This window comes from Balaenoptera borealis (assembly GCF_965194805.1).
Source record: "Balaenoptera borealis genome assembly, chromosome: 18".
Lineage (NCBI taxonomy): Eukaryota > Metazoa > Chordata > Mammalia > Artiodactyla > Balaenopteridae > Balaenoptera > Balaenoptera borealis.
In genome coordinates this window covers 20,427,810-20,455,784 of record NC_138877.1, presented here as the reverse complement: position 1 = coordinate 20,455,784, position 27,975 = coordinate 20,427,810, and the positions used below count along the sequence as shown (strand labels likewise).

The 27,975-nt window shown below is 39.0% G+C and overlaps 1 protein-coding gene and 1 long non-coding RNA gene across 6 annotated transcripts in view; one reads left to right on the top strand and one right to left on the bottom strand.

Moving 5' to 3' along the window:
• Window positions 1–34: 34 nt before the first annotated feature.
• On the bottom strand, window positions 35–27,521 carry MED4 (mediator complex subunit 4). 4 transcript variants are annotated; one of them, XM_082365652.1, is made up of 9 exons: window positions 27,349–27,521; window positions 21,557–21,575; window positions 18,379–18,414; window positions 17,009–17,075; window positions 14,756–14,926; window positions 12,951–13,008; window positions 12,026–12,112; window positions 10,393–10,524; window positions 35–8,611 (listed from the first exon to the last, which is right to left on the bottom strand). In XM_082365652.1, the coding sequence occupies exons 4-9, from the start codon at window positions 17,060–17,062 to the stop codon at window positions 8,439–8,441; spliced, it is 675 nt and encodes a 224-aa protein (XP_082221778.1). In that variant the 5' UTR covers window positions 17,063–17,075; window positions 18,379–18,414; window positions 21,557–21,575; window positions 27,349–27,521; the 3' UTR covers window positions 35–8,438. The 4 variants fall into 4 exon arrangements, with proteins under 4 accessions (XP_082221778.1, XP_082221775.1, XP_082221776.1 ...); XM_082365649.1 differs by lacking the exon at window positions 21,557–21,575 and having other exon boundaries at window positions 27,349–27,500; XM_082365650.1 differs by lacking the exons at window positions 18,379–18,414; window positions 21,557–21,575 and having other exon boundaries at window positions 27,349–27,511.
• Window positions 26,829–27,975, top strand: part of LOC309615721 — a 44,445-nt gene continuing 43,298 nt past the window's right edge. Inside the window, exon 1 of one of the 2 annotated variants that reach the window (XR_014237017.1) lies at window positions 26,829–26,935. This is a non-coding gene — a long non-coding RNA (uncharacterized lncRNA). The remainder of the gene's footprint in view (window positions 26,936–27,975) is intronic. The other variant, XR_014237018.1, reaches the window with a different exon arrangement.

Sequence of the window (27,975 nt, the reverse complement as noted above, 5' to 3'; positions counted from 1 at the left end):
TCACTGGTTCTTTTGCTTTTTTTTTTTAAAAGAAAAATAGCTATATTTTTTATAAAAATTATGTTAACATATAACGGTTTTGAGTTATGGGTTTTTGTTATTTGTAAATAAATTAATAAAAGAAGTCTTAAAATTTCTTGGTTTTAATTCCTAATATGGTCCTATCACTAGATAAAATCCTACAAAAACAAGAACTCTTTGAGGTCCTTAGTAATTTTTTTTTTAAATGAAGTATAGTTGTTTACAATGTTGTGTTTCAGGTATACAGCAAAGTGATTCAGATATGTATTAATACACACACACACATACATATTCCTTTTCAGATTATTTTCTGTTATAGGTTATTACAAAATACTGAATATAGTTCCCTGTGCTATACAGTAGGTCCTTGTTGTTTATTTTATGTCTAATAGTGTGTATTTGTTAATCCCAAACTCCTAATTTATCTCTCCCTTCCCTTTCCCCTTTGGTAATCATAAGTTTATTTTCTATGTCTGTGAGTCTCTGTTTCTGTTTTGTAAATAAGTTCATTTGTATCATTTTTTTAGATTCTACATATTAGTGATATCATGATATTTGTCTTTGTCTGACTTACTTCACTTGCTATGATAATCTCTAGGTCCATCCATGTTGCTGCAAATGGCATTATTTCATTCCTTTTTATGGTTGAGTAATATTCCATTGTATATATGTGCCACATCTTCTTTATCCATTCATCTTTCGAAGGACACTTAGGTTGCTTTCATGTCTTGGCTATTGTAAATTGTGCGACAGTGAACACTGGGGTGTGTGTACCTTTTTAAATTCATTTTCATCTTTTCTGGGTATCTGCCCAGAAGTGGGATAGCTGGATCATATGGTAGCTCTATTTTTAGTTTTTTAAGGAACCTCCATATTGTTCTCCATAGTGGCTGCACCAATGTACATTCCCACCAACAGTGTAGGAGGGTTCCCTTTTCTCCACACCCTCCTCAGCATTTATTATTTGTAGATTTTTTGATGATGGCCATTCTGACTGGTGTGAGGTGATACCTCATTGTAGTTTTGATTTGCATTTCTCTAATAATTAGTGATGTTGAGCATCTTTTCATGTGCCTCTTGGCCATCTGTATGTTTTCTTTGGAGAAATGTCTGTTTAGGTCTTCTGCCCATTTTTTGATTGGGTTGTTTTTTTGATATTGAGCTATATGAGCTGTTTGTATTTTTGGAAATCAAGCCCTTGTTGGTCGCATCATTTGCAAATATTTTCTCCCATTCTGTAGGTTGTCCTTTTGTTTATGGTTTCCTTTGCTGTGCAAAAGCTTTTAAGTTTGATTAGGTCCCATTTGCTTATTTTTGCTTTTATTTCTTTTGCCTTGGGAAGCCGATCTAAGAAAACATTGGTACAGTTTATGTCAGAGAGTTTTGCCTATGTTCTCTTCTAGGAGTTTTATGGTGTCGTGTCTTATTTAAGTCTTTAAGCCATTTTGAGTTTATTTTTGTGTATGGTGAGAGGGAGTGTTCTAACTTCATTGATTTACCTGCTGCTTTCCAACTTTTCCAACACCACTTGCTGACGGGAGACTCTTTTCTCCGTTGTATATTCTTGCCTCCTTTGTGGAAGATTAACTGACCATAGGTGTGTGGGTTCATTTCTGCACTCTCTGTTCTGCTCCATTGATCCATATGTCTGTTTCTGTGCCAGTACCACACTGTTTTGATACTCTAGTATTGTCTGAAGTCTGGGAAGGTTATGCCTCCAGCTTGTTCTTTTCCCTCAGGATTGCTTTGGCAATTCTAGGTCTTTTGTGGTTCCATATAAATTTTAGGATTATTTGTTCTGGTTCTATGAAAAATGCTTGAGTAATTTGATACAGATTGCATTAAATCTGTAGATTGCTTTGGGTAGTATGGCCACTTTAATAATATTCTTCCAATCCAAGAGCATGGGGTATCTTTCCATTTTTTTTTTTGGAATCATCTTCAGTTTCATTTATCAATGTTTTATAGTTCTCAGCGTATAAGTCTCTCACCTCCTTAGTCAGGGTTATTCCTAGGTGGTATTTTTTACACGATTTTAAAAGGGATTGTTTTTTCACTTTCTCTTTCTGATATTTCATTGTTAGTGTAAAGAAATGCAACAGATTTATGTATATTAATCTTGTATCCTGCTACCTTGCTGAATTCATTTATCAGTTCTAATAGTTTTTGTGTTGAGTCTTTAGGTCCTTAGTAATTTTTAAGAGTGTAATGGGATCCAAAACCAAAAAGTTTGAGAACTGCTGGATTAGACCATGAACTCACATCCTTTTCTTTATGAGCCCATTTCTGTAAAATCCCTTGCTTCTCCTAAAGCTGGTTACATTTGAATTTTGCCCTTTCAACAGACTCAAATACTGTTGTAATCATGTTACAAAAGAATCTTTCTTCAGTGAATGAAGATCATTTTTAAAGTTGTTAACTTTTTTTTTTAGTATTTATTTGGCTGCGTCAGGTCTTAGTAGCAGCACACGGGATCTTCACTGTGGCACGCGGGATCTTTTGTTGCGGTGCGCGGGCTTAGTTGCCCTGCAGCATGTGGGATCTTAGTTCCCCAACCAGGGATCGAACCCGCGTCCCCTGCATTGGAAGGCGGATTCTTAACCACTGGACCACCAGGGAAGTCCCTAAAGTTGTTTTCTTTTTTTTTTTTTTAATTAATTATTTATTTATCTATTTATTTTTGGCTGTGTTGGGTCTTCGTTTCTGTGCAAGGACTTTCTCTAGTTGCGGCAAGCGGGGGCCACTCTTCATCGCGGTGCGCGGGCCTCTCACTATCGCGGCCTCTCTTATTGCGGAGCACAGGCTCCAGTCGCGCAGGCTCAGTAGTTGTGGCTCACGGGCCTAGTTGCTCCACGGCATGTGGGATCCTCCCAGACCAGGGCTCGAACCCGTGTCCCCTGCATTGGCAGGCAGATTCTCAACCACTGTGCCACCGGGGAAGCCCAAGTTGTTTTCTTAATTGCTTACTTTTTCAAAGTTATATGTGCACATTGTATAGTTTACCATTTACAAATCTCATTTTCTATTTTATTTTAACAGACTTTTTTTTAAGAGTGTGAGAGGAGCTCAAGTGGAATTAGTGTATATTCCTTGAACTAATGAATTTCACAGTTTTTCCTACTCCTATTTGATTACTCCATATCCTTCTGTTGCTTGCTCATTAGTTTTACTCCCTTCCTCAACTGACTTAATCTGTTTGTCCCTGGCTCCTCCCTAAATGATAGACATGGGAGGCTTGATAAGAACCCAGGCAGCCTTGTAGATGAAACTCCTCCATGGCTTTATCCCAAGTATAGTTGATTGGGAATTCACTGAGATATGTCTTTATGCCAGTACTTATCCAAGCAGGTGTTTTATAGTTTCAGAAACTTATCACAAACCTGAGGAGTTTTTTCTGTATCTGCTACTTTTCAATTTGTAGTAGACAAACTCATTAGGAGCTTGTGAGGTTTTCCATTTGTTTGTTTTAAATTCACCAAATTAGACATGAAGGTCTATTTCAATGAAAAGAAAAAAACCAACCTGGGCCCTTATTTATAGTAAAAAGTAAAAAGCTAAGTTTCACGTTAGAGGGGGATTGCACTTACTCGGCACCCAACGTGCTCAGTGGCATCCAATAATCACTCTGTAAATATTTCTCTAAAAGAGTGAATGACCAGAGCAGGATTTAAAGCTCTTCAAGTAAGCAGTTAATTCTTAAATGTTTTGAGAATTGCCTTTAATAGAAAAAACTAATACTGACTACTAGCAGTATTCTCATGAAATGTCTATACCTCACTCTGCCAGGATACTGGCAAGCCTGAAATAGCTCTTCGTGTATTTGCTAAATCAAGCCCCGAGGTGTCCTTTATCCCAAGATAGGCAAGTGCTCCTACACTGACCTTCACAACATCCGAGCAGAGGTCTGCCCAGCAGAGCATGATGTGAATTTGGCCTCCCTGAGATCCGAACTTGGAAGAGGCAGTTCTTTGTTATCTGGACTGCCAGCTTTCCAAATAAGGCAAATGTTCCTTCAGATGAAATATTCTCTTCTTTGGGGCATCAAGGATCATTTAGGGATCGTGGAGAAGGAGAGCTCAGGGAGTCATCTGTAAGGAAGGAAACAAAGTCTTCCAACATAAACTCAATCATATATTGATGCTGCCTCTCTTTTATTTTTAAATTATTTATGTTGTACTTAGAAATCAGTGTTGCACTTGAGTAGTGCTTGTGAAAAATGCAAATTAAAAATAACAGTATGCATTGACTGAGAGGTGTGTACCAAGCTTTCCATTTTATGTACCTCAAGAAATTGAACACGTTAAGGCCCTCCATAAACATTTAATTTGCATCTACTATGTGCCAAATATTGTGGTAGATGCTTAATAATATTTACACTGTAAATTGAATCTGTCACACTTCCTTAATGCCAAATTCCCATTCTAGATTTCCCATTTTTATGTTCAAAATGTTTAAGTATTTGGCTTTCTGCATAATGTCGCTTAATAGCTTTATATGCACTAAGTTATATCACTCCTCATTTTATTTACCAGAACAATTTATGGGCAACCAGAACGAAGTAGCAAGCAAGCCAAGGTTATCACCAGATTGTTTGACTTGGTATTCTGTCCTCTATTCTTCTGTTTTTCTTTACAGATTCACTTTCCACCTATTGTTTGATGGCTCCCCAAACAACATTATCTTCAGCTCAAACCTTTTTCCTAAACTCCAGATCACACACCAATCACACATCAGTCATCTCTAGGTGAGATTTTCTCTGTCCTTCTCACTTGATACATTACAAACTGAATTTCCTCTTGTATTCCTCGAAGGGAATGCCTCTACCATCTGCTTAGTTGCTCAGATTAGTTTCCTTTTCCCCACATAAAGCAGTCTCTGTCTTGTCCATTCTGTTTCTTTCATGTCTCTTGGATCCATCCTCATCACATTGTCCCGGTTGCCTCTCCCCTGGTCCAGGTCCTTCATCATCTTCTCTCCTGTTCCTGCAGCTGTATCCTCAGACTGACTGATGGATTGAGGTAAAATACACAACATAAAATTTACCATCTTAACCCTCTGACTTATCTTTGACAGTACTCCTAGAATGACTTCTCAGAATCATAAATTTGGTCATGTCTCTTGTCTTCCCAAACTCCTTGAGAAGTTCCCCATCGCTTGTATGAAAAATCCTTAACTTGACATGCAAGGTCTTTCATAATTTCTCTAAAGTAACTTTCCCACCATATCCACATCCCTTTTTCACTCTACTACATTCCAAGTGTATTTCTTTGTGCTTCCTCAAGTGTACTTCACCAGTGTGTCTGCAGCTCCTTGTGAACTGAATGTCACTCCCACCCTCAGTCTGCCTCAACAAAACCTTACCAATTTTTCATACTGCACTTCAAGGGTCCCTTCCTCTGTGAAGCTTTCTGGACTCAACCAGGCTGACTTTCACATACCACGCCTTACACTATTTCTACTGCAGTTTAACTTCAGTGGTGGCTTTTGAATTAGTGAGGCTGTAGGCTTAAGTGATATGTGACACTTGTGTTCTTCTGAAGTCATCTACTTTTGCCTTCTTGTATAACTTGGTTTAATTTCTAATGGGTTGAATTCACTCCCAAAACATTTGTGAAGTAATAGATTCTGCAGATAAAATGCTCCCAAATCAGCCTTCTCCTTAAAAATGGCTGAAAATAGGTGCTCATTTATAGTGCATAGTTTGCATAAGCACTGTTTGTATGAATGAAGAGGAAACGTGTCCACATTTCAGGGATCAGGTGTGACTCTCGGGGTATTTACCGTGGCTGAGCACCACCGCTGATTATTTGCAGTCTTGGGCTTGGTTCAGTGCCTGTGAACTGCAGCACAAGCCATGCTGTGTTCTGTTGATTGCTTGCCTCCCCAGGAAAAGTAAACTTCAGGCTGGAGACTGTGTGTATTATACACACAGCAGCCAGTGGTGATTGGGAGTACTAAATGCCCAGTGTGTGCTGGTTGAATGAAAAATTGACCTTCTAGTAGTTCTTAACTAGTCCTTGTCCTGGGCTGCAACAAGACAAGTAGTGCTGAGCATACTCAGAGAAGGGAATGCAAATTCTGTGTTCCAGGTTTTGTAGGGACATACATAAAGGAGAGCTGTTTCTATAGGTGTAGGGAGAGAGGAGCTAGAGTCTGAAATAGAAACAGAGTTGCCTTGGAGGTTAAAGACCTGCACAAAGTCCAAAACCAGGTGGGGGAAGCTGAAATCCAAATGTCCGTTTACTAACAAACAAACAGTGAGGAATAATGAGGACAAGTTCCTGTGTTTTGGGGGAAATCGCTAAATGACGTGTATGTGAAATGTGCCTTAAAATGAAAGTTTAATGTGCTTAATTTATAAGATGCCTCTTCAGATCTTGCTGGAGGTATTATATAACATATAAGTCCTGTTAACTTTCTAGAATATTTTTAAAAATCCAAGTTCTGAGATACATTTAGACCCGAGGGTTTTGGATGAGGGGTTGTAGAGCTGTACGGATAAACGCCAAGTGAGCATGTATACAGCAGCTTGATTTCTTTGAGGTACATGTGAAATTTCCACTTGTTTTCTAATCCACTGATCCATCAACACTCATAAGGACTCTATATATTCTATTTTTTTTTTATTGGAAATTTTTTTTTTTTTTAATTATTTTTGGCTGTGTTGGGTCTTCGTTGCTGTGCGCAGGCTTTCTTTTTAGTTGCGGTGAGCAGGGGCTACTCTTCATTGCCGTGCGCGGGCCTCTCATTGTGGTGGCCTCTCTTGTCTTGGAGCACCAGCTCTAGGTGTGCGGGCTCTACAGCGCAGACTCAGTAGTTGTGGCGCACGAGCCTAGCTGCTCTGCAGCATGTGGGATCTTCCCGAACCAGGGCTCAAACCCGTGTCCCCTGCATTAGCAGGCGGATTCCTAACCACTGCGCCACCAGGGAAGCCCAGGAATATATATATTCTTGAGTCCTATTTTTCCGTTTGGGTTTATTTTTTTTATGTTCTTAGTCTGTGTTGGTTTATAAGTAAAAACCCCTCGAGGGAAGAGGTCCTAAGATTTTTGAACTGTGAATGGCAGTGACTGACAGGGATCTTAAAGGCTTTAGGGTCCCAGTACTTAGATTTGGATGTGAAGGCCTCACAGATTCCCATTCAGCAGGTAAGAAGCAGGTTCTTGAATCTGCCTTCTAACGGCCATCACAGTAATTTGGATACACTTGGTTTGTGGCCAGATTTTGAGAAATACCACTTTCAAGACAGTTAAAATGTAACCAACATGGCCATTGTGCTTTGCACAAGTCTGACATCCTTCATATGGGGTATGCTTTTTCTTTTTTCAATATTCTCATTTTTTTCAAACAAAATGTATATAATGTGTATTTTTTTTTAAGATAAAAGTCTACACCAAAATGTTAATTGATATGATCTCTGGGTAGAATGCTAATTTCATTGTGTCTCCTTTATGCTGAACCATATTTGCTAAATTTTCCACAAAAGATCAGGAAAAAAGAGTAAAGGGTGCAATACTGTCTAAAACTGATAAGTCAAAATATAGCTGTATAAGCATATTATTTAAACATGGAGGTTAACCACCAGAAGTTAAAAGTGATTCCTTCTGGGAACTGCCATAAGAGGGAAGGTGAAGGCCAGAGAGTGTTTTCCATTCTAAAACCTTTCATACAATTTGTTATGCTTGTTATGACATTATGGTAAGTTTTCAATTCGTTTAAAAAACTACTTCATTTTATTTCTTCTAAGAATGGCAGTGTGTGCCTTTAAGAAACCTACCAAAGTTGGTATTAACTAGTTCAGATCCACCAAATTCTAAAGTATGTACAAAATGCAACTGGATTTACAGAAATATCCTACCTATGCTGAAAGTGTAATTTAAAAAAAAAAAGCATAGAAAATACAAACAAAAGTGAGTTTACAAAATATACAATAATTACAAATAGTACAAACTGAGACGATTTCTCCTGTTCCTGTGACAGAAGCTAACAGCCTTTACTTTCAAATGAGGGTTTCTGTTATTCTGAGTTATGATGCACATTCAGTGATCCGCTGCCTTTATGCTTTTCTTAATAGTTCCAGGAGGCCTATTAGTGATATGTACATGGGTCATTTCCCTAAAATCTTATTTCCAGAACTACTATGCCCAAGTCCAACACAACTGGAATAGAACAAGACGGCACTGAACTGAATAATCTTTTTTTCCAACAGTAAATTTTGATCTTCTCTAAATATTCACGTAGTGGTTTAGAACTGAAGCCATGATTTTTGGCTTTAAAAAGCAAGTCCACTGTGATTTTTAATAGGCAGCGCAATTCCACTACAGCCAATTATCACCTGGCTATTTTTACAGGTTTGCAATTATTTAAGGAACAGAATTTGATAGCATTCAATTCCGTATGTTTTGTCTTACGCTTTTTTAATCAGAGTCACTGCTACTGCTTGAGGAGTCTGTTGACATAACCTCTACGTCATCTTCGTTTTCTTTGTTGTGTCCTGGAGGCTCCAACACAAAGTCGCTACCGTGGTTTGGTGGTAACACACTCACTGCCGTGTCATTTGACTGCCATGGATACTGTGGAGCAAGGACATCTGGAGAAAAGAAAGAAGCACGCACGAGAACATTTCTACTAAGAATTTACTTCTTAGTTATACTTTCCTTCATGCAAATAATCTGAAGTAAAATTTCTTAAAGGCTAGAAATCAAAATACACATTTGGCCAAATTAATAATCAAATTTATCATGGAGAAATGTGATGTTTTAGTAACTAGACTCTTATGGTTTATTTTTTTTAAATCATACTTTCCTAGAGTCACTATTCAAGACGTTCACAATTTCAAATCGAATGTCTCATATCTATACATATTTTATGCACATATATAATACATCATATACAGTACTTTCTATATATTCTCTCCATATGTATTATAAATAGCTAATGTACACTATATTATGTATTCCAGTTTAAACTGCCTCTTAAGCTTCAATTCCACTCTTCTCCCTGGACCCTGAAAACACTTCCCCTTTGCCAGTGGCCACAATGTTAAGCTCTGTCAGTAGAGGGCACTGCAAGGACTCCACAGGAGGGCCAGGCTTCCCTTCCGGGATCCTGCCTTTCCCCCCCGTGGTGCCTCGTGGGTGTTCAGGACATCGGTGGCATCCCAGTTGGATGAATTCCCAGCTAGTCTCCCAGGGACCCTAGTGGATAACTTCCTACTTGCCAGCTCTGGCCTGTGACACCTCATCGAACTTCTCTGCCATCCAACAGGCCAGAGCTACACCTTTTCCACTCAGGACTGAATATCAGCCTTGGGATGGGGGGGAGCCTCTTCTCAGTCGGTCCCTTCCTTGGGTATCTGCCTCATCCTACACGTAGTAGCTGCTCCCTGCATCTGTTATTACTGCATTTAAAAAATATAGTTCTCTTTACCATCCAGTAGTTAGTATCTGGTTACTACTCAGTAGTTCTTTAAATTTTCCTTCATATTGCTGGTGTGGTTTCTGCCTCCTGCCTGGACCTGACTGGCATATTATGATACAGTACAATCACAATGAGAAAAATGAGGAGTTACCAAGGGAAACTAATGCACAGCGACTTCCCAGTTTGTAGTTTAGTTAACAACAGCGATGTTTATAAAAACATTTTTAATAACACAGGGACAGCCTTACAATGAAATGTTAAGCATAAAAAAGCATTATCTACAGTATTTTTTAGCGATGTAAAAAATACAGGAAAAAACATGAAATATGTAAAATATTAAAAGTGACTGCTCAAAAAAGACTAATTTTTCCCTTTTTTATGCCTTTTAAAAAACTTTTAAAATGTTCTACCAGATCAAAACAAAACAAGTCACCTACAAAAGGTAAAAGATGGGGAACATAAAATAAATATAAGAACAGTACAAACCTATATGCAAAACCTGAGGAAGGCTGAAGTTCAGAATGAGCTGAGTCTCACAAAAAATGATATTCTATTTAGTTATTAAAACACCCATAAAAAGCTTTGTTAGTCACTTTGTTAATCTGGGGTTTTTTCACAAGTGTGCTCACTTGGTATTCTTTAAACTGAACATACATACATCTTATTCTGTTTATAAAGTATATTTCATTTTAAAAAGCTATGTTTGGAGCTTAGTTAATGAGAGGCCTAATTCCTGGGGAAAATGGCACATAAAATCAGTTTATTCTAATTTCATAGCCTCCATCTAGAACAGTCTTTAAACTAGAGGAAGCAGAGAGGAGGATAAACTGGTAGAGAACCTAGCAACTAAAATGAGTTGGGTCCAGACCCTCAAACTTGTTCAGATCTCTGTCTTCCTCATCATTTCTGAAAAAAACCTTTGTTTGAAAGCATTATTCTGGTTAACATTACCTGGCAATCTGCCTGCTGCAAGTGCGTCCCCTGGTAGATGACCGTTCACTCCATTAGTGGAAGGGTTGTTCATCTGGCCCAATAATCCACTTCTCATCTCCAAATCAGTTGGGTATGGTCTCCGTGGGTCCCCTAAAAAATAAGACTGCTTTTAATTAAGTCACATATGAAAATAAGCTTTGATACCTTCTCTGAAATATTGATTTTCCTTGGTTCACTTTGAAAAACTCAAGCCACGTTTTCAATTTTGGAATATGAAGGTCATCTTATCAATTGTTATTAAGACATAATATATTAAAATTTTAAATACATGTATTTTTATTTCTTCTCTAGATCTTCACAATAATACACTATTCTCTATATGCAAAAAAGAAAAGTCTCTCATTTAAGCAAACATTCCAAATGACAAAGTAAGAAAAGTATAATCCTAAGTCTTCTAAATTAAAACCTTTTCCTAACCAACCTCTTTGATCACGTAATTTAAAGACTAATTCCTGGGGACCTCCCTGGCGGTCCAGTGGTTAGGACTCTGCACTTCCACTGCAGGGGGCACGGGTTCAATCCCTGGTCCAGGAACTAAGATCCCACGTGCCGCACGCTGCGGGAACGGAGGGAGGAAGGCAGGCTAATTCCTGTAACATTCCAGTGGAGCATCAGGAGCCGATAACGTTCATTTCCAATCATGAAAGCACACTTTTTAGTTTTGGGTTGATGAAAACTTGGCCAGATTTGGACCAATTTTTTGGTAATATTTTCTCACCAACTCCAGATGATTTATCCTCCAAAACTGCAGCTACCCTTAGTGTTTCAGGTATGGCAAAACACCACCGTCAGGAGTGACTAGAGCTGAGATAACTACCTCCCATTCCTCCCAAAAGGCTGCTGCTCTACCTGAGGTCTCTGCTGTCAACATATGTAGCAAGGGACTTCCCGGGTGGCGCAGTGGATAAGATTCTGCGCTCCCAATGCAGGGGGCCAGGGTTCAATCCCTGGTCAGGGAACTAGATCCCACATGTCACAGGGAAACTAAGAGTTGGCATGCCACAGCCCACGTGCCGCAACTAAGACCTGATGCAACCAAATAAATAAATACATTATAATATATATATATATATATATATATATATATATATATATGTGGCAGTTTGTTTCTCTCTCTGCTACTTCTAATTACTCCAGCTCTCAGCAGTCCTGTGTGTCTGCTGCTGGGTGTCCAGTGCTTCATCTTTATCCCCTAAGAGTTGGGACTGTCTCTTTCTCAGGCTGGAACCCTTGTGGAAATCTTAATGGCTCAAACAAGTTAGCTTCTGGCCAGCCTGGGTTTTACAGGTATATAAATCTATAGCTTTAGAATCATCACATATTATACTTTTAAAATTTATTAATTTATTACTGATTTTTTTTTTTAAAAAGGAAAGAAACACAGTTCCCAGTGGCAACAACTTTGTAGAAAACCAATGATAAAACCCCTGGCCTATATTATCACTTATAAGACACTAAAGATGTGAAAATATGAAACATGTTTCTAAGGATAAATACATTCCATATTTAAATCTTTTCTTCCTATTTTTGTGTACAGTCACCTAAGAATTTTCAAAACCACATATATCTAGTAAAAAGGAATTACTTTTACCTGGGACCCAGGTCAGTGGGGCACACACAGCATTACTTGCACTAATCCTATGTGCGTACTTAATTATTTCTTCAGAGGAAACGGCACCTGAGAGTCAGGAGGAGAGTGTTAACATTTCAGCCTAGTCAACATACAAGTTTGTCAGTGCGCACATCACAGATGCAAGTCATACTGCACACATCACAGATGCACTTCATACTTAAAATATATTCATTAGGTAAAAAAGTACACTAGTAAATAATATGTATAGCACAACCTGGTTTTTGTTTTAGAATATATGTCATACGTGTATTTGTATTGTTCTTGTTACGTATGTATTACAGATCTAAGAAAAATCTGGAAGAACACACACCAAACATTAACAGTAGTTAATCTAAAATAGGACAAGAAGCGAGTTAGATGTAAATCATACCCACAAATCATTAAAAGCAAGTAACCAAAGTCTTCATTATAATTCTGACTTTTAGTATGCAATCTAAAAGATCCAAAATGGAAAAGCCTTTTAAAGAGAGAAGCAGGACAGGACAAGAAGTCATGCTGAGCCTCTAGAAGCACCACTACATGTGCACACACCCCAAAGCTTTATCTAGTTCTGACTTCACGGTGTCTTTCAAGATCCACCTCAAATCTCATTTGCTTCCAGCCCATATTCTCTTCTCCCAACAATTTAAAAAACACACTGTCTTTATTGCACATTTGGGTAAGAGCCGTAACTTCTATTATTGCTTCTTATAACCTGAAAAAGAATGTGACACCTCCCTAGCAATGCCCAGCATAGTGCTATAACATAGCAGGCACTTTACAATGAAAATTTATTGGAAACTTTTCAACAGCAGCAAATGATTACCAATAATCCTCTCATTAGTTTCTTGAAACCAAAATTTGGATTTTTCAGAAAGTCATTCAGTGTTCCCACAGTACTAACCTTTTCTTGCTTTTTCTATTGACTTGAGTTTTTCTTTTGCTTGGTAAACAGCTGTTGCCTAATTTAAACAACATTAAAAAAAGAAATATGGATTATTCAAAACTATACCAAGCCCAGTTTTTGGCTAAATTCACAAAATCATTTATCCCATAGAAACAATATGCAAAATTTGGAAATCCCCACAATTTATTTGTAATATTCTGAACCACCACTTGGGTATCATTTGTATCAGTTACAGTCAATGAAAAAAAGAAACATTTATGAGTCAGTCTACATACACAAGTTAGTTGTTAGAAACAAAATGTAAATTGGATTGTTCACTACCATTTTTTCTTTATGTCATCCATCATAAACAGGCAGAAAACAGACCACGTGCTACTCCCAAAGCATCCTATTCTTATATCTAGTTCAAGGATAAAATACTAAAAATTTTTTTTTTCTAGTTTACAAGATAAATTCTTGGATAGTCTCATTCATTTATACGTTACCATTACCTCCATGCTTAATGACTATTATAATGAACTCTTCCACCCACCCTCCCCTGGGCAAAGGCAAACTAAAGTGTAAAATGAAGCTAACCTAGTATATGCATCCTCCACCATAACACAGTGGTTAAGAGTATGGAGTCAGAGAGATCTAGGTTTATGTTCCATCTCTCAACTTTCACCTCTTGGGCAAGGTAGGTATTCATTTAAAATCATGGTTTTGTCTGTAAAAATAGAATAACGGTACTGACCTCATATAATTGTTATGAAGATTGAGATAATACACATAAAGTGCAAAGTACAGGGCCTGGTGCACCAGTACTTAATAACTGTTAGTTGCCACTATCTAAATCATAAAATTTAGTCTCTTTATAGTCCTTGTGTTCACTGTCTTTTGGAAATCTAATCTAGAGAAGAGCCAGCAATGTCTGGTCCATATGAGAAGCAAACTCAGCTCTTCCTACAATACCACCACATAACAATTTCATTAGTTAGTATTTAGTGAAATAACTGAGCAAATAATAACAAATAAATTGTCTCTTTGAAATAGTAGCCAAGAACAAGAAAGGAAAAACTAGAGTCCTTAACATATATCCAAATCCCATCTAGTTTAGGATGGAAGACTAAATAAATGTAAATTTTAATCAATTTATAAAATCGGTATATGCTTTTACTGATTTCAAAAATTATTTCTAAAACTGAAGTAGAGATTTAGACTATTAACAAATGAAAACTTAGGACAGGATAAAAGTAGAACTTCCCATTTCTATTAATTCAATCTTGTGCAATCTTCAAATAATGAAAATATGGTTCAAAAGCAATGCAGACTATCAGAAAACAGTAATTAAAAAGGGAGGGACTTCCCCAGTGGTCCAGTGGTAAAGAATCCATCTTCTTCTTGGTCAGGGAACTGAGATCCCACATGCCGCGGGGCAACTAAGCCCACGTGCCACAACTACTGAGCTCGCCCGCCTCAATGAGAGAGCCCTCGTGCTGCAACTACAGAGCCCACTTGTTCTCGAGACCACGTGCCACAACTAGAGAGAAGCCCGCGCGCCGCAATGGAAAGATCCTGTGTGCCGCAACTAAGACCAGACACAGCCTAATAGATAAATAAAATAAACGAATAAAATAAATAAATATTAAAAAAAAAAAAGGGAATGACATGGTCTTTCATCTAACCAAAGTGATAAGGGGTCACTTTTAGACTTGGAAATTCAAGTTTTCTACCACTTCAAAATTGTGATAATAGATTTATTTTTCAGAAATAGAGTAAATAATATCCTTTTTTACATTAAGAACCAGCCTCTATCAACTTACCAGTATCTGTTCTGCTTCCTTTAGCTGTTTTTGTAGTTGCTGAATATCACTGTCTCTTTTTTCTACTTCTTTTTCTAAAACTTGCATTTCATGATGGATTTTTCCCTGATTAAGTGCCAATTTCATTAGTTCTTGAAATTCCCCATCTCTATGAATTAACAACTCCAGGACCTGTCAGATAATAGGTGATTAAAGCAGACAACAGAATACTGAAGAACTACATTCCCATGAAACGAAGAATCCACACGTGAATTGGCTAGTCCATAAAGTTTTAACACCTTCAAAGTACTATTTACTAATCATTGTTAAAAACAGCCTACCTATAATTATTTTAGAAGAGATTAATATCAAGGTTTTCTGCTTTTTCTAATTATATGCTATTCTTTCACACAAAATAAAACAAATCTTTCAGAACTAGCAATATGCCAAAATGAGCAGGTTTATTCATTTCTCAGGGAAGGTAAAATTTATTTGAGATGATTTTATTAGCTGACACCAGGAACTGAATAGACATTTCTCCAAACATATACAAATGGCCAAAAATACATGAGAAGGTATTCAACATCACTAATCATCAGGGAAGTGCAAATCAACACCACAACTGGATATGACCCTGCACCAGCTAGAACGGCTATAATCAGAAAGACAAAAGATAACAAGTGTTGGTGAGAATGTGGAGACAAAGGGAACCCTTAGAATCTGAATTGGTGCAACTACTGCAGAAAACATTCCATTAAGTGTGGAGGTTACTTAAAAAATTAAAATTAGAACTACCATATGATCCAGCAATTCTACTTCTGAGTATTTATCCAAAGGAAATGAAATCACTATTTTCGAAAAGATACCTGCACTCATATGTTCACTGTAGCATTATTCACAATAGCCAAGACATGGAAGTAATCTAAGTGTCCATCAATGGATGAATGGATAAAGAAAACGTGATGTAAATCTATACACACGCACACACACACAAAGGAATATCATTCAGCCACAAAAAAAGAAGGAAATCTTGGCATTTGGGATAACATGGACGGACCTTAAGAACATTACATTAAGGGAAATAGGTCAGACAGAGAAAGACAAACACCGTATGATCTCAGTTATATGTGGAATGTAAAAAGAGCCAAATACATAGAAAAAGAGCTCAGATTGGTGGTTGCCAGGGGGAAGGCGGCAAAATGGGTAAAGGTGGTCAAAAGGTACAAGCTCCAGGCTATAAGATAAATAAGTTCTGGAAATATAACGTACACCATCGTGACTATAATTAAGAATACAGTACTGTAAATTTGAAAATAGCTAAGAGTAAATCTCAACAACTTAAAACAGTTCTTAAAAAATGTGCAGAGGAACTGAATAGACATTTTTCCAAAGACATACAAATGGTCAACAGGTACATGAAAAGTTGCCACTTTCCCGCAATTTTCTTAGAAGTTTTTATCATAAGAAGAGAAAGGACTTCCCTGGTGGTACAGTGGTTAAGAATCCACCTGCCAATGCAGGGGACACAGGTTCGAGCCCTGCTCCTGGAAGATCCCATATGCTGCAGAGCAACTAAGCCCGTGCACCACAACTACTGAGCCCACGTGCCACAACTACTGAAGCCTGTGTGCCACAACTACTGAAGCCTATGCGCCCTAGAGCCTGTGCTCCACAACAAGAGAAGCCATCGCAATGAAAAGGCTGCGCACCATAACGAAGAGTAACCCCTGCTCGCTACAACTAGAGAAAGACTGTGCGCAGCAACAAAAACCCAACACAGCCATAAATAAATGAGTGAATGAATGAATAAATAAGTAAATAAATAAAATTTGTTTAAGAAAAAAAAAAGAAAAGAAAACTGGGGACTTCCCTGGTGGTCCAGTGGTTAAAACTCCACACTTCCACTACAGGGGGCGTGGGTTCCATCCCTGCTTGGGGAACTAAGATCCCACATGCTGCGTGGTGTGACCAAAAAACAAAACAAAACAAAACAAACTTAACCATGTGAGGTGATGGACATTAACTAAACTTACTGTGGTGATCACTTTGCATTATGTACCTATATCAAATTATTATGATATACATCTTAAACTAATACAATATTACATGTCAATTATATCTTACCTAAATGATGCAAAAAAATATCAATTTAAAAACTGCAATTAATAATTTAATAGAATCTGATCTTCCTGTTCTCACACAAAGTAAATATAAATAGGAAATTGTAAAAATGATGGAGGTTTTTTGTGTTTAATTCAAAAAGAAACCACTTACCTGGTTTTCCTCTCCAGACTGTAACAACTTTTGGTTTCTTGAAATCGCCAGCATTTCTATAAGTTCTCTATAAAACAAAAACAAAGTTTGCAAAGTAAATACAACAGAGCCTCTACCTGATCTCCACCTGACTGACTTGCTGGATTCACGGTACCCACAGCAAGCTGAGTACTCAGAGCTATTGCCCCACAGGCCACTTTGACTGTGGACTTCAGCTCTCACCGGCACAGTGCATTCTCACCAAGACTCAGCTGTGTTCATTACCAGACCCATTTATTCAAACTTTACTATTACTATAACTGTATAAATTAATATTGAGTATATAAATACAAATGAAGTATGATTGTGAATAGGAAAAACTGTTTCTATAAAAACCTAAGCTTGGAAACACTCAACAGAGGTTTGCAAAGAATAACTATCGAACCAGGAGAAGTAAAGTCATAAAAACTCAGCAAGACCCTGCCCTAAGACTTCTTGATGAGTGTCCAAGTGCTCATTTCACTTTAAAAAAACCTAACTAGAAAATGCAGACAATGCATTATGCGTGGTTTATGCAAGAAAAACTCCTTCATAAGGGGTCTACAGGCCAAATGCAGCCCATCTGTGGTTTTTGTAAATAACTTTTCTTGGATGATAGCCACGCCCCTTCATTTACATATTGCCTAAGGCTGCTTTCCCACTACAATGGCAGAACTGAGTAGTTGTGACACAGAACTCCTCACCTGCAAATTTTTAAATTAACCAAACAGGTATCAGTTAAGAGGGATACCTACACATAATAAACCATATATTTCTAGAATGCTCATTTGTTAAATATGCTAATTTTCTACATGAAAAACAGAAGAATGATTGGGAAAAAATGTGTAGTAGGTAATATTCTATATATTAGTTTCAAAACTGTTGATACATGGGACTTAATTCAGAAATTATCCAGGAGAGGACAGCTTCACAATTAACTACCTGACACTACTAGTCAGCCCAGGGTTTGTACCTTCTCACTGGCTACCATGCTATTTTTACCTTCATAGTTCCACCTTCCACTCACCAGCCTCAGGCTATTTTAGTGGATGGTGCCAATTGGACTCAACCTCCCTCCCATACACCATTATGTATGAATTAATTACCTAATTAATGAAAAAAGTAGACAAGGGAATGAAAAGTCTTCATTCACTCATTCAAATATTTCTTGAGTGCCTATTATGTGCCAGGCATTTTCTAGATGCTTGGGTTAGGAAAGTGAACAATGGCAATTAAATTCTAATAGAGAAGACAAAAAAATATATAAGTAAAACCAGAGTGACAGGGGTTAGGAAGAAAATAAAGCAGAGTGTTAAACCAGAGAGTGTCGGTGAGGTAGTTTGGCTACTTACACTGGGTGGTCAAGGAAGGTTTCTCTATGGGAATATCTGTGAAGTAAAACATGAATTAAACAAGAGAAGCCAGCCAGGAGATGTGGGAGGAAAGAGTGCTTGGTAAAAGACCCAGCTAGCTCACTGGCTCAAAGATGGGTTTGAGGAAATGTGGCCAGAGCACAGCAGGCACCAGGGAGCAGGATACAAAATAAGGCCAATGGAGGGAGGGAGGGAGTGAAAGAGAGAGGGAGGGGGAGGGCTGGATTGTGTAGGGCTCTGTAGGTCAGGGTACAGGATTAGTATTTCACTCTTAAGTGCAAAGAGAAGCTACTGGATTATTTTAAACAAGCAAAGGACATGACCTGATTTACGTTTTTAAACAACTGCTGAACTATCTGGAGAACAGACTGTAAGAGAGCTAGAAAGGGAATCAAGTTAGGTGGTTTTTGTAGTGTCCCAGGCAAAAGATGACACTGGCTATGACTAGGTCCTAGCCACTAGGATTTAGTAATGGAAATGGGGAAACATGGACAGATTTAGGATATATTTTGGAAGCAGAGCTGACAGGACTTGCTAATGGATTAAACAGACATTTTATGAAAACAGCATGTTACATTAGCCCTTTTCTGCACCCCATTAATGAGATGGAGAGAGTTGATAACCCCTGGCCTATATAAAAGCTGGTTTCTGTGGGGGAAGGGATGGTGGTGAGGGGTTGGGGGTATGGTGGGAGACGCAGAATGACCCGTTCTTGCCAATCTGGGAGCATAAATCAACAGAAAACCTTACAAGGGTTTACTTTAGGCAGAGGCGTACAGGGAGGGAGAGGTCTGTAAGATTCAGTGCTCTTCACAAACTATCTAGGACAAAGTGGAAACCTTTGTCCACTCCAAGGGTGAAAAGAGGCTGAAGGACCCCCTGTCCTCTCTCTCATTATAGGAGCGGGAGGCCCGTGCCGCTACAAAGGAAGCAGCTGTACTCCTGGCATGCCAAATTAGAATCCTCCCACATTTCCACACAAATATAACTTACACAGGGTTAGGTCCTATATTATTTGTGATACTACACTTCAGGTAAACAATTTTCTTTTAAATTAATTCATTTTTTAAATTTATTTTTGGCTGCACTGGGTCTTCATTGCTGCACACGGGCTTTCTCTAGTTGCGGTGAGCGGGGGCTGCCCTTCATTGTGGTGAGCGGGCTTCTCATTGCAGTGGCTTCTCTTGTTGCGGAGCACAGGCTCTAGGCGTGCTGGTTCAGTAGTTGTGGCACAAGGGCTTAGTTGCTCCGTGGCATGTGGAATCTTCCCGGACCAGGGCTTGAACCCATGCCCTGCATTGGCAGGCGGATTCTTAACCACTGCGCCACCAGGGAAGCCCCAGGTAAACAATTAATAGGCTGGTGGGGAAACCTCAAGACTCCTATCAACGTGGTTTCTGTTCCACAATGAGTTCTGAGTTACAAACAGGTTAAAAGAAACTTTTTAGACTACAATCTACCTACAGGTTTCTATTTTTTAAATTCCTCCAAAGACTACCTGATTCTATTACATCTTACAAAGTATTGGACTGACCAAAAGGTTCGTTTGGTTTTTTCCATAGATGGCTCTAGCAGCGCTTAGTGGTCTTTAACTTCATTCGAAACAACTTTGTTAGACTGTACTGTGACAGCTGTCATGTCAGCGTGCATTTAAAAAAACACTTATCAAAACTGGCGAATTTTTGTGTTGCCATTTTAATACTGAAGATGGACGGAAAAAAGCAACATTTTCAGCACATTATGCTAGATTATTTCAAGAAAGGTAAAAACGCAACTGAAATGCAAAAAAAGATTTGTGTAGTGTACGGAGAAGGCGCTGTGACTGATCGAATATGTCAAAAGTGGTCTGTGAAGTTTTGTGCTGGAGATTTCTCGCTGGATGATGCTCCACAGTCAGGTAGACCATTTGAAGTTGATCGCGATCAAATCGAGACATTAATTGAGAACAAACAACGTTAGACCACACGAGAGATAGCTGACACACAATATCGAAACCAAGCGCTGAAAATCATTTGCACCAGCTTGGTTATGTAAATCACTTTGATGTTTGGGTTCCACATAAGTTAAGCGAAAAAAACCTTCCTGACCGTATTTCCGCATGTGATTCTCTACTGAAACGTAATGAATATGTTCCGTTTTTAAAACAAATTGTGACGGGTGATGAAAAGTGGATACTGTACAATCATGTGGAATGGAAGAGATCGTGGGGCAAGTGAAATGAACCACCACCAAGCACACCAAAGGCCAGTCTTCATCCAGAGAAGGTGATGTTGTGTATATGGTGGGATTGGAAGGGAGTCCTCTATTATGAGCTCCTTCCGGAAAACCAAACGATTAATTCCAACAAGTACTGCTCCCAATTAGACCAACTGAAAGCACGAAAAGCCTCCAGAATTAGTCATCAGAAAACGCATAATCTTCCATCAGGATACCACAAGACCGCATGTTTCTTCGATGACCAGGCAGAAACTGTTACAGCTTGGCTGGGAAGTTCTGATTCCTCTGCGGTATTCACCAGACATTGCACCTTCAGATTTCCATTTATTTCGGTCTTCACAAAATTCTCTTAATGAAAAAAAGTTCAATTCCCTGGAAGACTGTAAAAGGCACCTGGAACAGTTCTTTGCTTAAAAAGATAAAAAGTTTTGGGAAGATGGAATTATGAAATTGCCTGAAAAATGGCAGAAGGTAGTGGAACAAAAGGGTGAATACGGTGTTCAATGAAGTTCTTGGTGAAAATGAAAAATGTGTCTTTCATTTTTATTTAAAAACCTAAGGAACTTTTTGGCCACCCCAATAATATACTAAAAGGCTATATAATCAGGTAACAGTAAAAAAATATATGCCAAATTTCACACCCACTACTTTCTAAAGTCAAGAGGTTACAATAATGAGATTTTTCATTTTTCATTTAAAAATGCAAAGAGAAAAACTTCATTCATAGGATAATGACAAACTTCACATATCACAAAATCAGTATAAGTATCTATGTGTGACTGGCCACATAATGGGACTTTTTGGAAAGCCAATCATACTGGAGCAGCCTCATTCTGTGGTGGGGTTCCAATGAGTCTTAGGTGGCAAACCAAAGTGACATCTCTTCCATCACCACCAACAACCATTTTCAGGATTATAAAAGAGAGAAATTCTCACTTACCTACTGTCACCCAGTCTTTCTTTAGAGATGAACAAATAATGTGGCAGGTACGGCATGAGAAAATCGGAGAAAAAGAAAAATGAACTTCTAAGACAATGGCTATTACCACAGGCAGCAGAGCGCCTCAAAAAAGAAGAAGGCTTTAACCAACCTGTCAACAGATTCAGTGAGGAGGACTACAAATTAACGAGAAATCCAAGTCTTTTTGGCATTCCTGGAGAATGGGAAGCAGAAGAACTACAGCTTCTTTTAGAGGAAGCAAAAGAGAACTCAGCACCTCAGGTGATCATGTACAACTGGAAAGCTGAAGGAGAAAGTTTCAGAAACACTGAGGTTCTTGAGGAAAATTTAAATGATTCAAAATTTCAATGGATAAATACACTTCATCAAACGGAAAATGCTATACTTGACAATCAAGAATCAAATATAGAGAGGGATAAGCTGGTCAAATCTAGATACAAGAGAATTTCAATTTAGTCTCAAATTTAACATAACTGATAAATTACTTAGCTATGCTATCTCAAGCAAAGAGTACATGAATACCAAGTATAGGCACTCCTATAGGTACCGACAGCATCAAGTAAACACACCACAGATAGACAGCCCAGGAGCCAATCAACCTAGAGGCAAGATCTCAAGATTGACTACTGGGTTGTCCAATGTAGGAGATGTTCTCAAAGACCATTATACTGAATGGGTAGGCTCAGAAACACAGTTCCTGAACTTTGTGGACATGAAATATATACTAGGGTTACTCAGCAAAACAGACAAATTATGTTACAGCAAGTAAAGCTAAGAAAAGAAACGAATTTACTGGGCTCCAGAGTAGAAGGGTGAGATGTAATAGTTCTTTGGTTATACTAAGGCAAAGATTTGAAATTCTCAGACTAAGACCTACTCAGAACAAAAGGCAGCATCCAATGCTTCCCAAAGGGGGTGTTACTTCTTCACAAAGTCAACATATTTACAGAAAAATTAATTACCACCATCCATACCATGTGGTTTTTAACTCAACTAATTTCACACTCATCAGTGTCATCAAGATTCCTTAGCAAAAATGCTAGAAGCCAATCAAGTATTAGACTTGGGCTTCTGGTGAGAATTCTCCCAAAAGAAGAAAGAGCTCAAGGGAATATTTCAAACAGAACAAGACCCAGAATTCAAGCAAGTGGAAAAAACTGGCTCAAAAAGTAGTAAGTGAGGTATTTTCCAATTAACCATTAGTTGTTCTTAAACTATATGCCAATAAAATGAACAACCTACAAGAAATGGACAAATTCTTAGAAGGGTACAATCTCCCAAGACTGAACCAGGAAGAAGCAGAAAATATGAACAGACCAATCACAAGTAATGAAATTGAAACTGTGATTTAAAAACTCCCAACAAACAGAAGTCCAGGACCAGATGGCTACACGGCGAATTCTATCAAATATTTAGAGAAGAGTTAACACCTATCCTTCTGAAACTATTTCAAAAAATTGCAGAGGAAGTAAAACTCCCAAACTCATTTAATGAAGCCACCGTCACCCTGATACCAAAACCAGACAAAAATATCACAAAAAAAGAAAATTACAGGCCAGTATCACTAATGAACATAGATGCAAAAATCCTCAACAAAATACTAGCAAACCAAATCCAGCAATACATTAAAAGGATCATACACCATGATCAAGTGGGATTTATCCCAGGGATGCAAGGATTTTTCAATATCCACAAATCAATCAGAGTGATACACATTAACTGAAGAATTAAAACCATATGATCATCTCAACAGATTCAGAAAAAGCCTTTGACAAAATTCAACACCAATTTATGATAAAAACTCTCCAGAAAGTGGGCATAGAGGGAACCTACCTCAACATAATAAAGACATATGACAAACCCACAGCTAACATCATACTCAATGGTGAAAAGCTGAAAAGCATTTCCTCTAAGATCCAGAACAAGACAAGTATGTCCACTCTCACCACTTTAATTCAACATAGTTTTGGAAGCCCTAACCATGACAAGCAGAGAAAAAAAGAAATAAAAGAAGTAAAACTGCCACCGCAGATGACATACTATTCATAGAAAATCCTAAAGATGCTATCAGAAAACTATGAGGGCTCATCAATGAATTTGGTAAAGCTGCAGGGTACACAAATTAATACACAGAAATCTCTTGCATTTCTATACACTAACAACAAAAGATCAGAAACAGAAATTAAGGAAACAATCTCATTTAGCATTGCATCAAAAAGAATAAAATACCTAGGAATAAACCTACCTAAGGAGACAAAAGACCTGTACTCCGAAAACTATAAGACGCTGATGAAAGAAATGGGAAGATGACACAGGTGGAAAGATACACCATGTTCTTGGATTGGAAGAATCAATACTGTCAAAATTACTACACTACTCAAGGTAATCTACAGATTCAATGCAATCCCTATCAAATTGCCAATGGCATTTTTTGCAGATCTTTAGAAGAAAAGGTCTTAAAATTTGTATGGAAACACAAAAGACCCCAAATAGCCAAAGCAATGTTGTGAAAGAAAAACAGAGCCAGAGGAATCAGACTCCCTGACTTCAGACTATACTATAAAGCTTCAGTAATCAAAACAGTATGGTACTGGCACAAAGACACATTTACAGATCAATGGAACAGGACAGAAAGCCCAGAAATAACCCCATGCACCTATGGTCAGTTAATTACAACAAAGGAGGCAAGAATATACAATGGAGAAAAGAGAGTCTCTTCAATAAGTGGTGCTGGAAAAATTGGACAGCCACATGTAAATGAATGAAATTGGAACACTCTCTAACACCACACACAAAAATAACCTCAAAATGGATTAAAGACCTAAATGTAAGACCAGATACTATAAAACTCTTAGAGGAAAACATAGGCAGAAGACTCTCTAACATAACTAGCAGCAAGACCTTTTTTGATCCACCTCCTAGAGTAATGAAAATAAAAACAAACAAATGGGACCTAATCAAACTTAAAAGCTTTTGCACAGCAAGGGAAACCATAAACAAAACGAAAAGAACCCACAGAACGGGAGAAAATATTTGCAAACAATGCTCAACATCGCTGATTATTAAAGAAATGCAAATCAAAACTACAATGAGGTATCACCTCACACCAGTTAGAATGGCCATCATCAAAAAGTCTACAAACAATAAATGCTAGAGAGGGTGTGGAGAAAAGGGAACCCTCCTACACTGCTGGTGGGAATGTAAATTGGTACAGCCACTATGGAGAACAGTATGTAGGTTTCTTAAAAAACTAAAACTAAAAATAAAAATAGATCCAGCAATCCCACTCCTGGGCACATATCCAGAGGAAACTGTAATTCGAAAAGATACATGCACCCCAATGTTCATCACAGCAGTATTTACAATAGCCAAGACATGGAAGCAACCTAAATGTCCATTAAAAGACAAATGGATAAGGAAGATGTGGTACATATATACAATGGAATATTACTCAGCCATAAAAAAGAATGAAATAATGCCATTTGCAGCAACATGGATGGACCTAGAGATTATCATACTAAGTGAAGTCAGTCAGACAGAGAAAGACAAATATCATATGATATCACTTATACGTGGAATCTAAAAGAATGATATAAATGAACTTATTTACAAAACAGAAACAGACTCACAGACTTAGGAAACAAACTTAGGGTTACCAAATGGGACAGGTGGGGGGGGTGATAAATTAGGACGTTAGGATCAACATATACACACCACTATATATAAAATAGATCATCAACAAAGACCTACTGTATAGCACAGGGAACTCTGTATGTAATAACCTATATGGGAAAAGAATCTGAGAAAGAAAAATATGTAATAAGAAAGAAACTTTGTATTCTATTACAAGTTAATTACTAAAGAGACATTGCCTATAAGCTTAAATTATACATAACGGCCCATCTCTGGGAGCCCTGCCTCCCAGGTAATGAGCATTAAGCTAAAACACCTTTGTTGAGCTCACGGGAAACATCTTGACCAGGCCTACCTGCGAATGACTGCAGGGAGGAAGAAATGAACACATTCCCTCAGGAGGCTGACCTAAATTTTTGACTTTAGCCCCTCTCCTTTAAGTATAAAAGCAGCCTGAATTCTAACTCAGGCAAGATGGTTCTTTGGGGCATGAGTCCAGCATCCTCCCGGTTTGCTGGCTTTCTGAATAAAGTCTCTATTCCCTAACCCCCAACAACTCATCTCTTGATTTATTAGCCTGTCATGCGGTGAGCAGTAGGAGCTTGGACTTGGTTACAGATATATATTTATAATGGAATCACTCTGCTGTACACCTGAAACTAACACAACATTATAAATCAACTTTACTCCAATATAAAATAAAAATTTAAAAAAAGAATCGTAATAAAATAAATTTTAAAAAAGAAAGTTTAGAAAATAAAATAAAAACAGTATTAATTTTAAAAGAATGCTATTGGAAAAATGGCACCAATAGACTTGCTTGACACAGGGTTGCCATAAAGCTTCAACCTGTAAAAAATGCAGCATCTGCAAAGTGCAATAAAGTGGATTAAAACAAGGTATGCCTGTATGTAAGACTTATTCTAAAACGTCAAAGAATGTTGACTACAGAAAAGGTGACACTTGAACTGGATTCTGGAGGATAAACGAATGATTCATCAAGTTGGAGGTGGAGTAAAAACGGTACTGAAGATGAGGAAGTTTTCAAGTTCTCTAGCTTGAGAATAGGGAGCATTCACCGAGGCTGGAATAAAGGGCATGGGAGGGCAGAGGGATGCGGCAGTAAATAAGGACAACAAGATGGATTAACAGGGGTGGAGAATGGCTTTACTGCACGCTAAGCTAAAGAGTATGAACTTTACTTCACTGGGCAGTGGGAAGCTACCAAATATTCTACAGCAAAAAAGTAATACCAGAGGCTTTTTTTTAAAAATAGCTCTGCTCTCGGGTAATATAGAAGGATAAAACGCAGAAGCATTAAGGCAAGTGAAACTGTAGGGAAGCTGCATTAAGAATTAATTATGACAGTGGGGATGGGAACATTTTGGGACGAAGAACCAGAACAATTTTAACATCCAAGTGAATGCATTGGAGCTAAGGAACGCTTCAATCTGACAGAGTACCATGAAAGATGGCAGAATAAGGAGCAGGACATCCAATTTCATCTCCTACCTCTGCCACACACGCTGCACTCCAGCCACCCCAAACTGGTCATTCCAGCACCAAGTCGTGCGTGCTCCTGTTCCAGGCCTTTGCACATGCTCTTCCAGCCACATGCCGCCTAGTGGGTCTGCGGGACTCATTCGTCCCATGCAGTCCTTTCTCCAGGAAGCCTGCCCTAACTACCTATCAAAACAAGCTCCGCGCCACAGTCACTGTTGACACGTAAGTCTCTCCCCCTTGACACTGGGCTCCTCCTCGTCGACATCTAGTCTCCCCCGCAGGACCGTCTCCCAGCGCGCGGCACCCAGGGGAGTTCCTGATATGTCTGTCGAGTGTCGGTGGACGAAGGGACTCACACCCGGCGACCTCTAAGGTTCGCTACGATTCTGACAGTCTGGGGTTCCAGAGTCACTGTCAGTATTAAAATGTCCTCTAAGGGGGGAATATGCCGTCCGAGCCCCTGAGGGTTGCGGGCCCACGTCCCGACCCTCGTGCACTGTCCTTGGGAGCGTGCGCCGCAGCCCCGAGCGCGGCCCTCCCCGCCAAGCCCTGGGAACCAGCCCAAGACAGGCCGGGGGTCCCGAGTCAGTCCTCCTGGCCCAGCCCCAGCCAGGCCCTCAGGCCGACGGCCTCACCTCGACAAGACCTCCAGATCTTCCAGCGCAGACAGCAGCCTCTCACGTGTGCTGTTACCGCCTGCAGCTCCCGAGCCGCCGCCCGGCCGCTCCTTCTCCTTCTCGCCACTGGAAGACGCCGCCATTCCCCGCCACGGGCCAGCGTCCGCGCAACTACGCGCAGGCGTGGAGGGGCGGGCTCGGCAAGCGGAAGGAAGGGTCACCAAGACGGGGGACGAGAGGCGGGCGGGAGCGCCCCTGCGCGCCTGGAGGTGCCCTGCGGGCCCCAGCGCCATCTGCTGGGCAGCGAGGGCTTCTCGGGTCTAACCCTTGGAGCGAGAGCCAAACCGAGAACAGGGGTCCATCGCGGTCAGGGTCTCCTAAGCCTTAGGTTATTCAAGCTGGAATGGGAAGCTTCTGCTCAACAGATTTTAAGCATTTGAGGGAATTACATAATGGCCTGCCTCTTGTGTCGTTTCTTCGTAAAATGGGCCGGGGTCTCCTCATATTAACCTCTCTTTAGTCTGCATTCCCATAACACTGTTCCTACCCTCCTGCTTGGGCTCTCAGGGAGGCAGTAAGCGCTTTGGGACAGGAACCGAAATCCATCTTATTTTCTTTAATTTTTTCTTATTGTGGTAAAATACA

Bases quoted from the DNA above. Each gene is read 5' to 3' on its own strand.
- MED4 (XM_082365649.1), bottom strand. From the start codon at position 27,473: ATGGCGGCGTCTTCCAGTGGCGAGAAGGAGAAGGAGCGGCCGGGCGGC. The intron at 10,525-12,025 runs GTAAAAGTAATT...CTTATTTTTTAG, and splicing joins CCCACTGACCTGGGTCCCAG to GGGACCCACGGAGACCATAC. The intron at 8,612-10,392 runs GTAATGTTAACC...TCTTTTCTCCAG, and splicing joins TGCAGCAGGCAGATTGCCAG to ATGTCCTTGCTCCACAGTAT.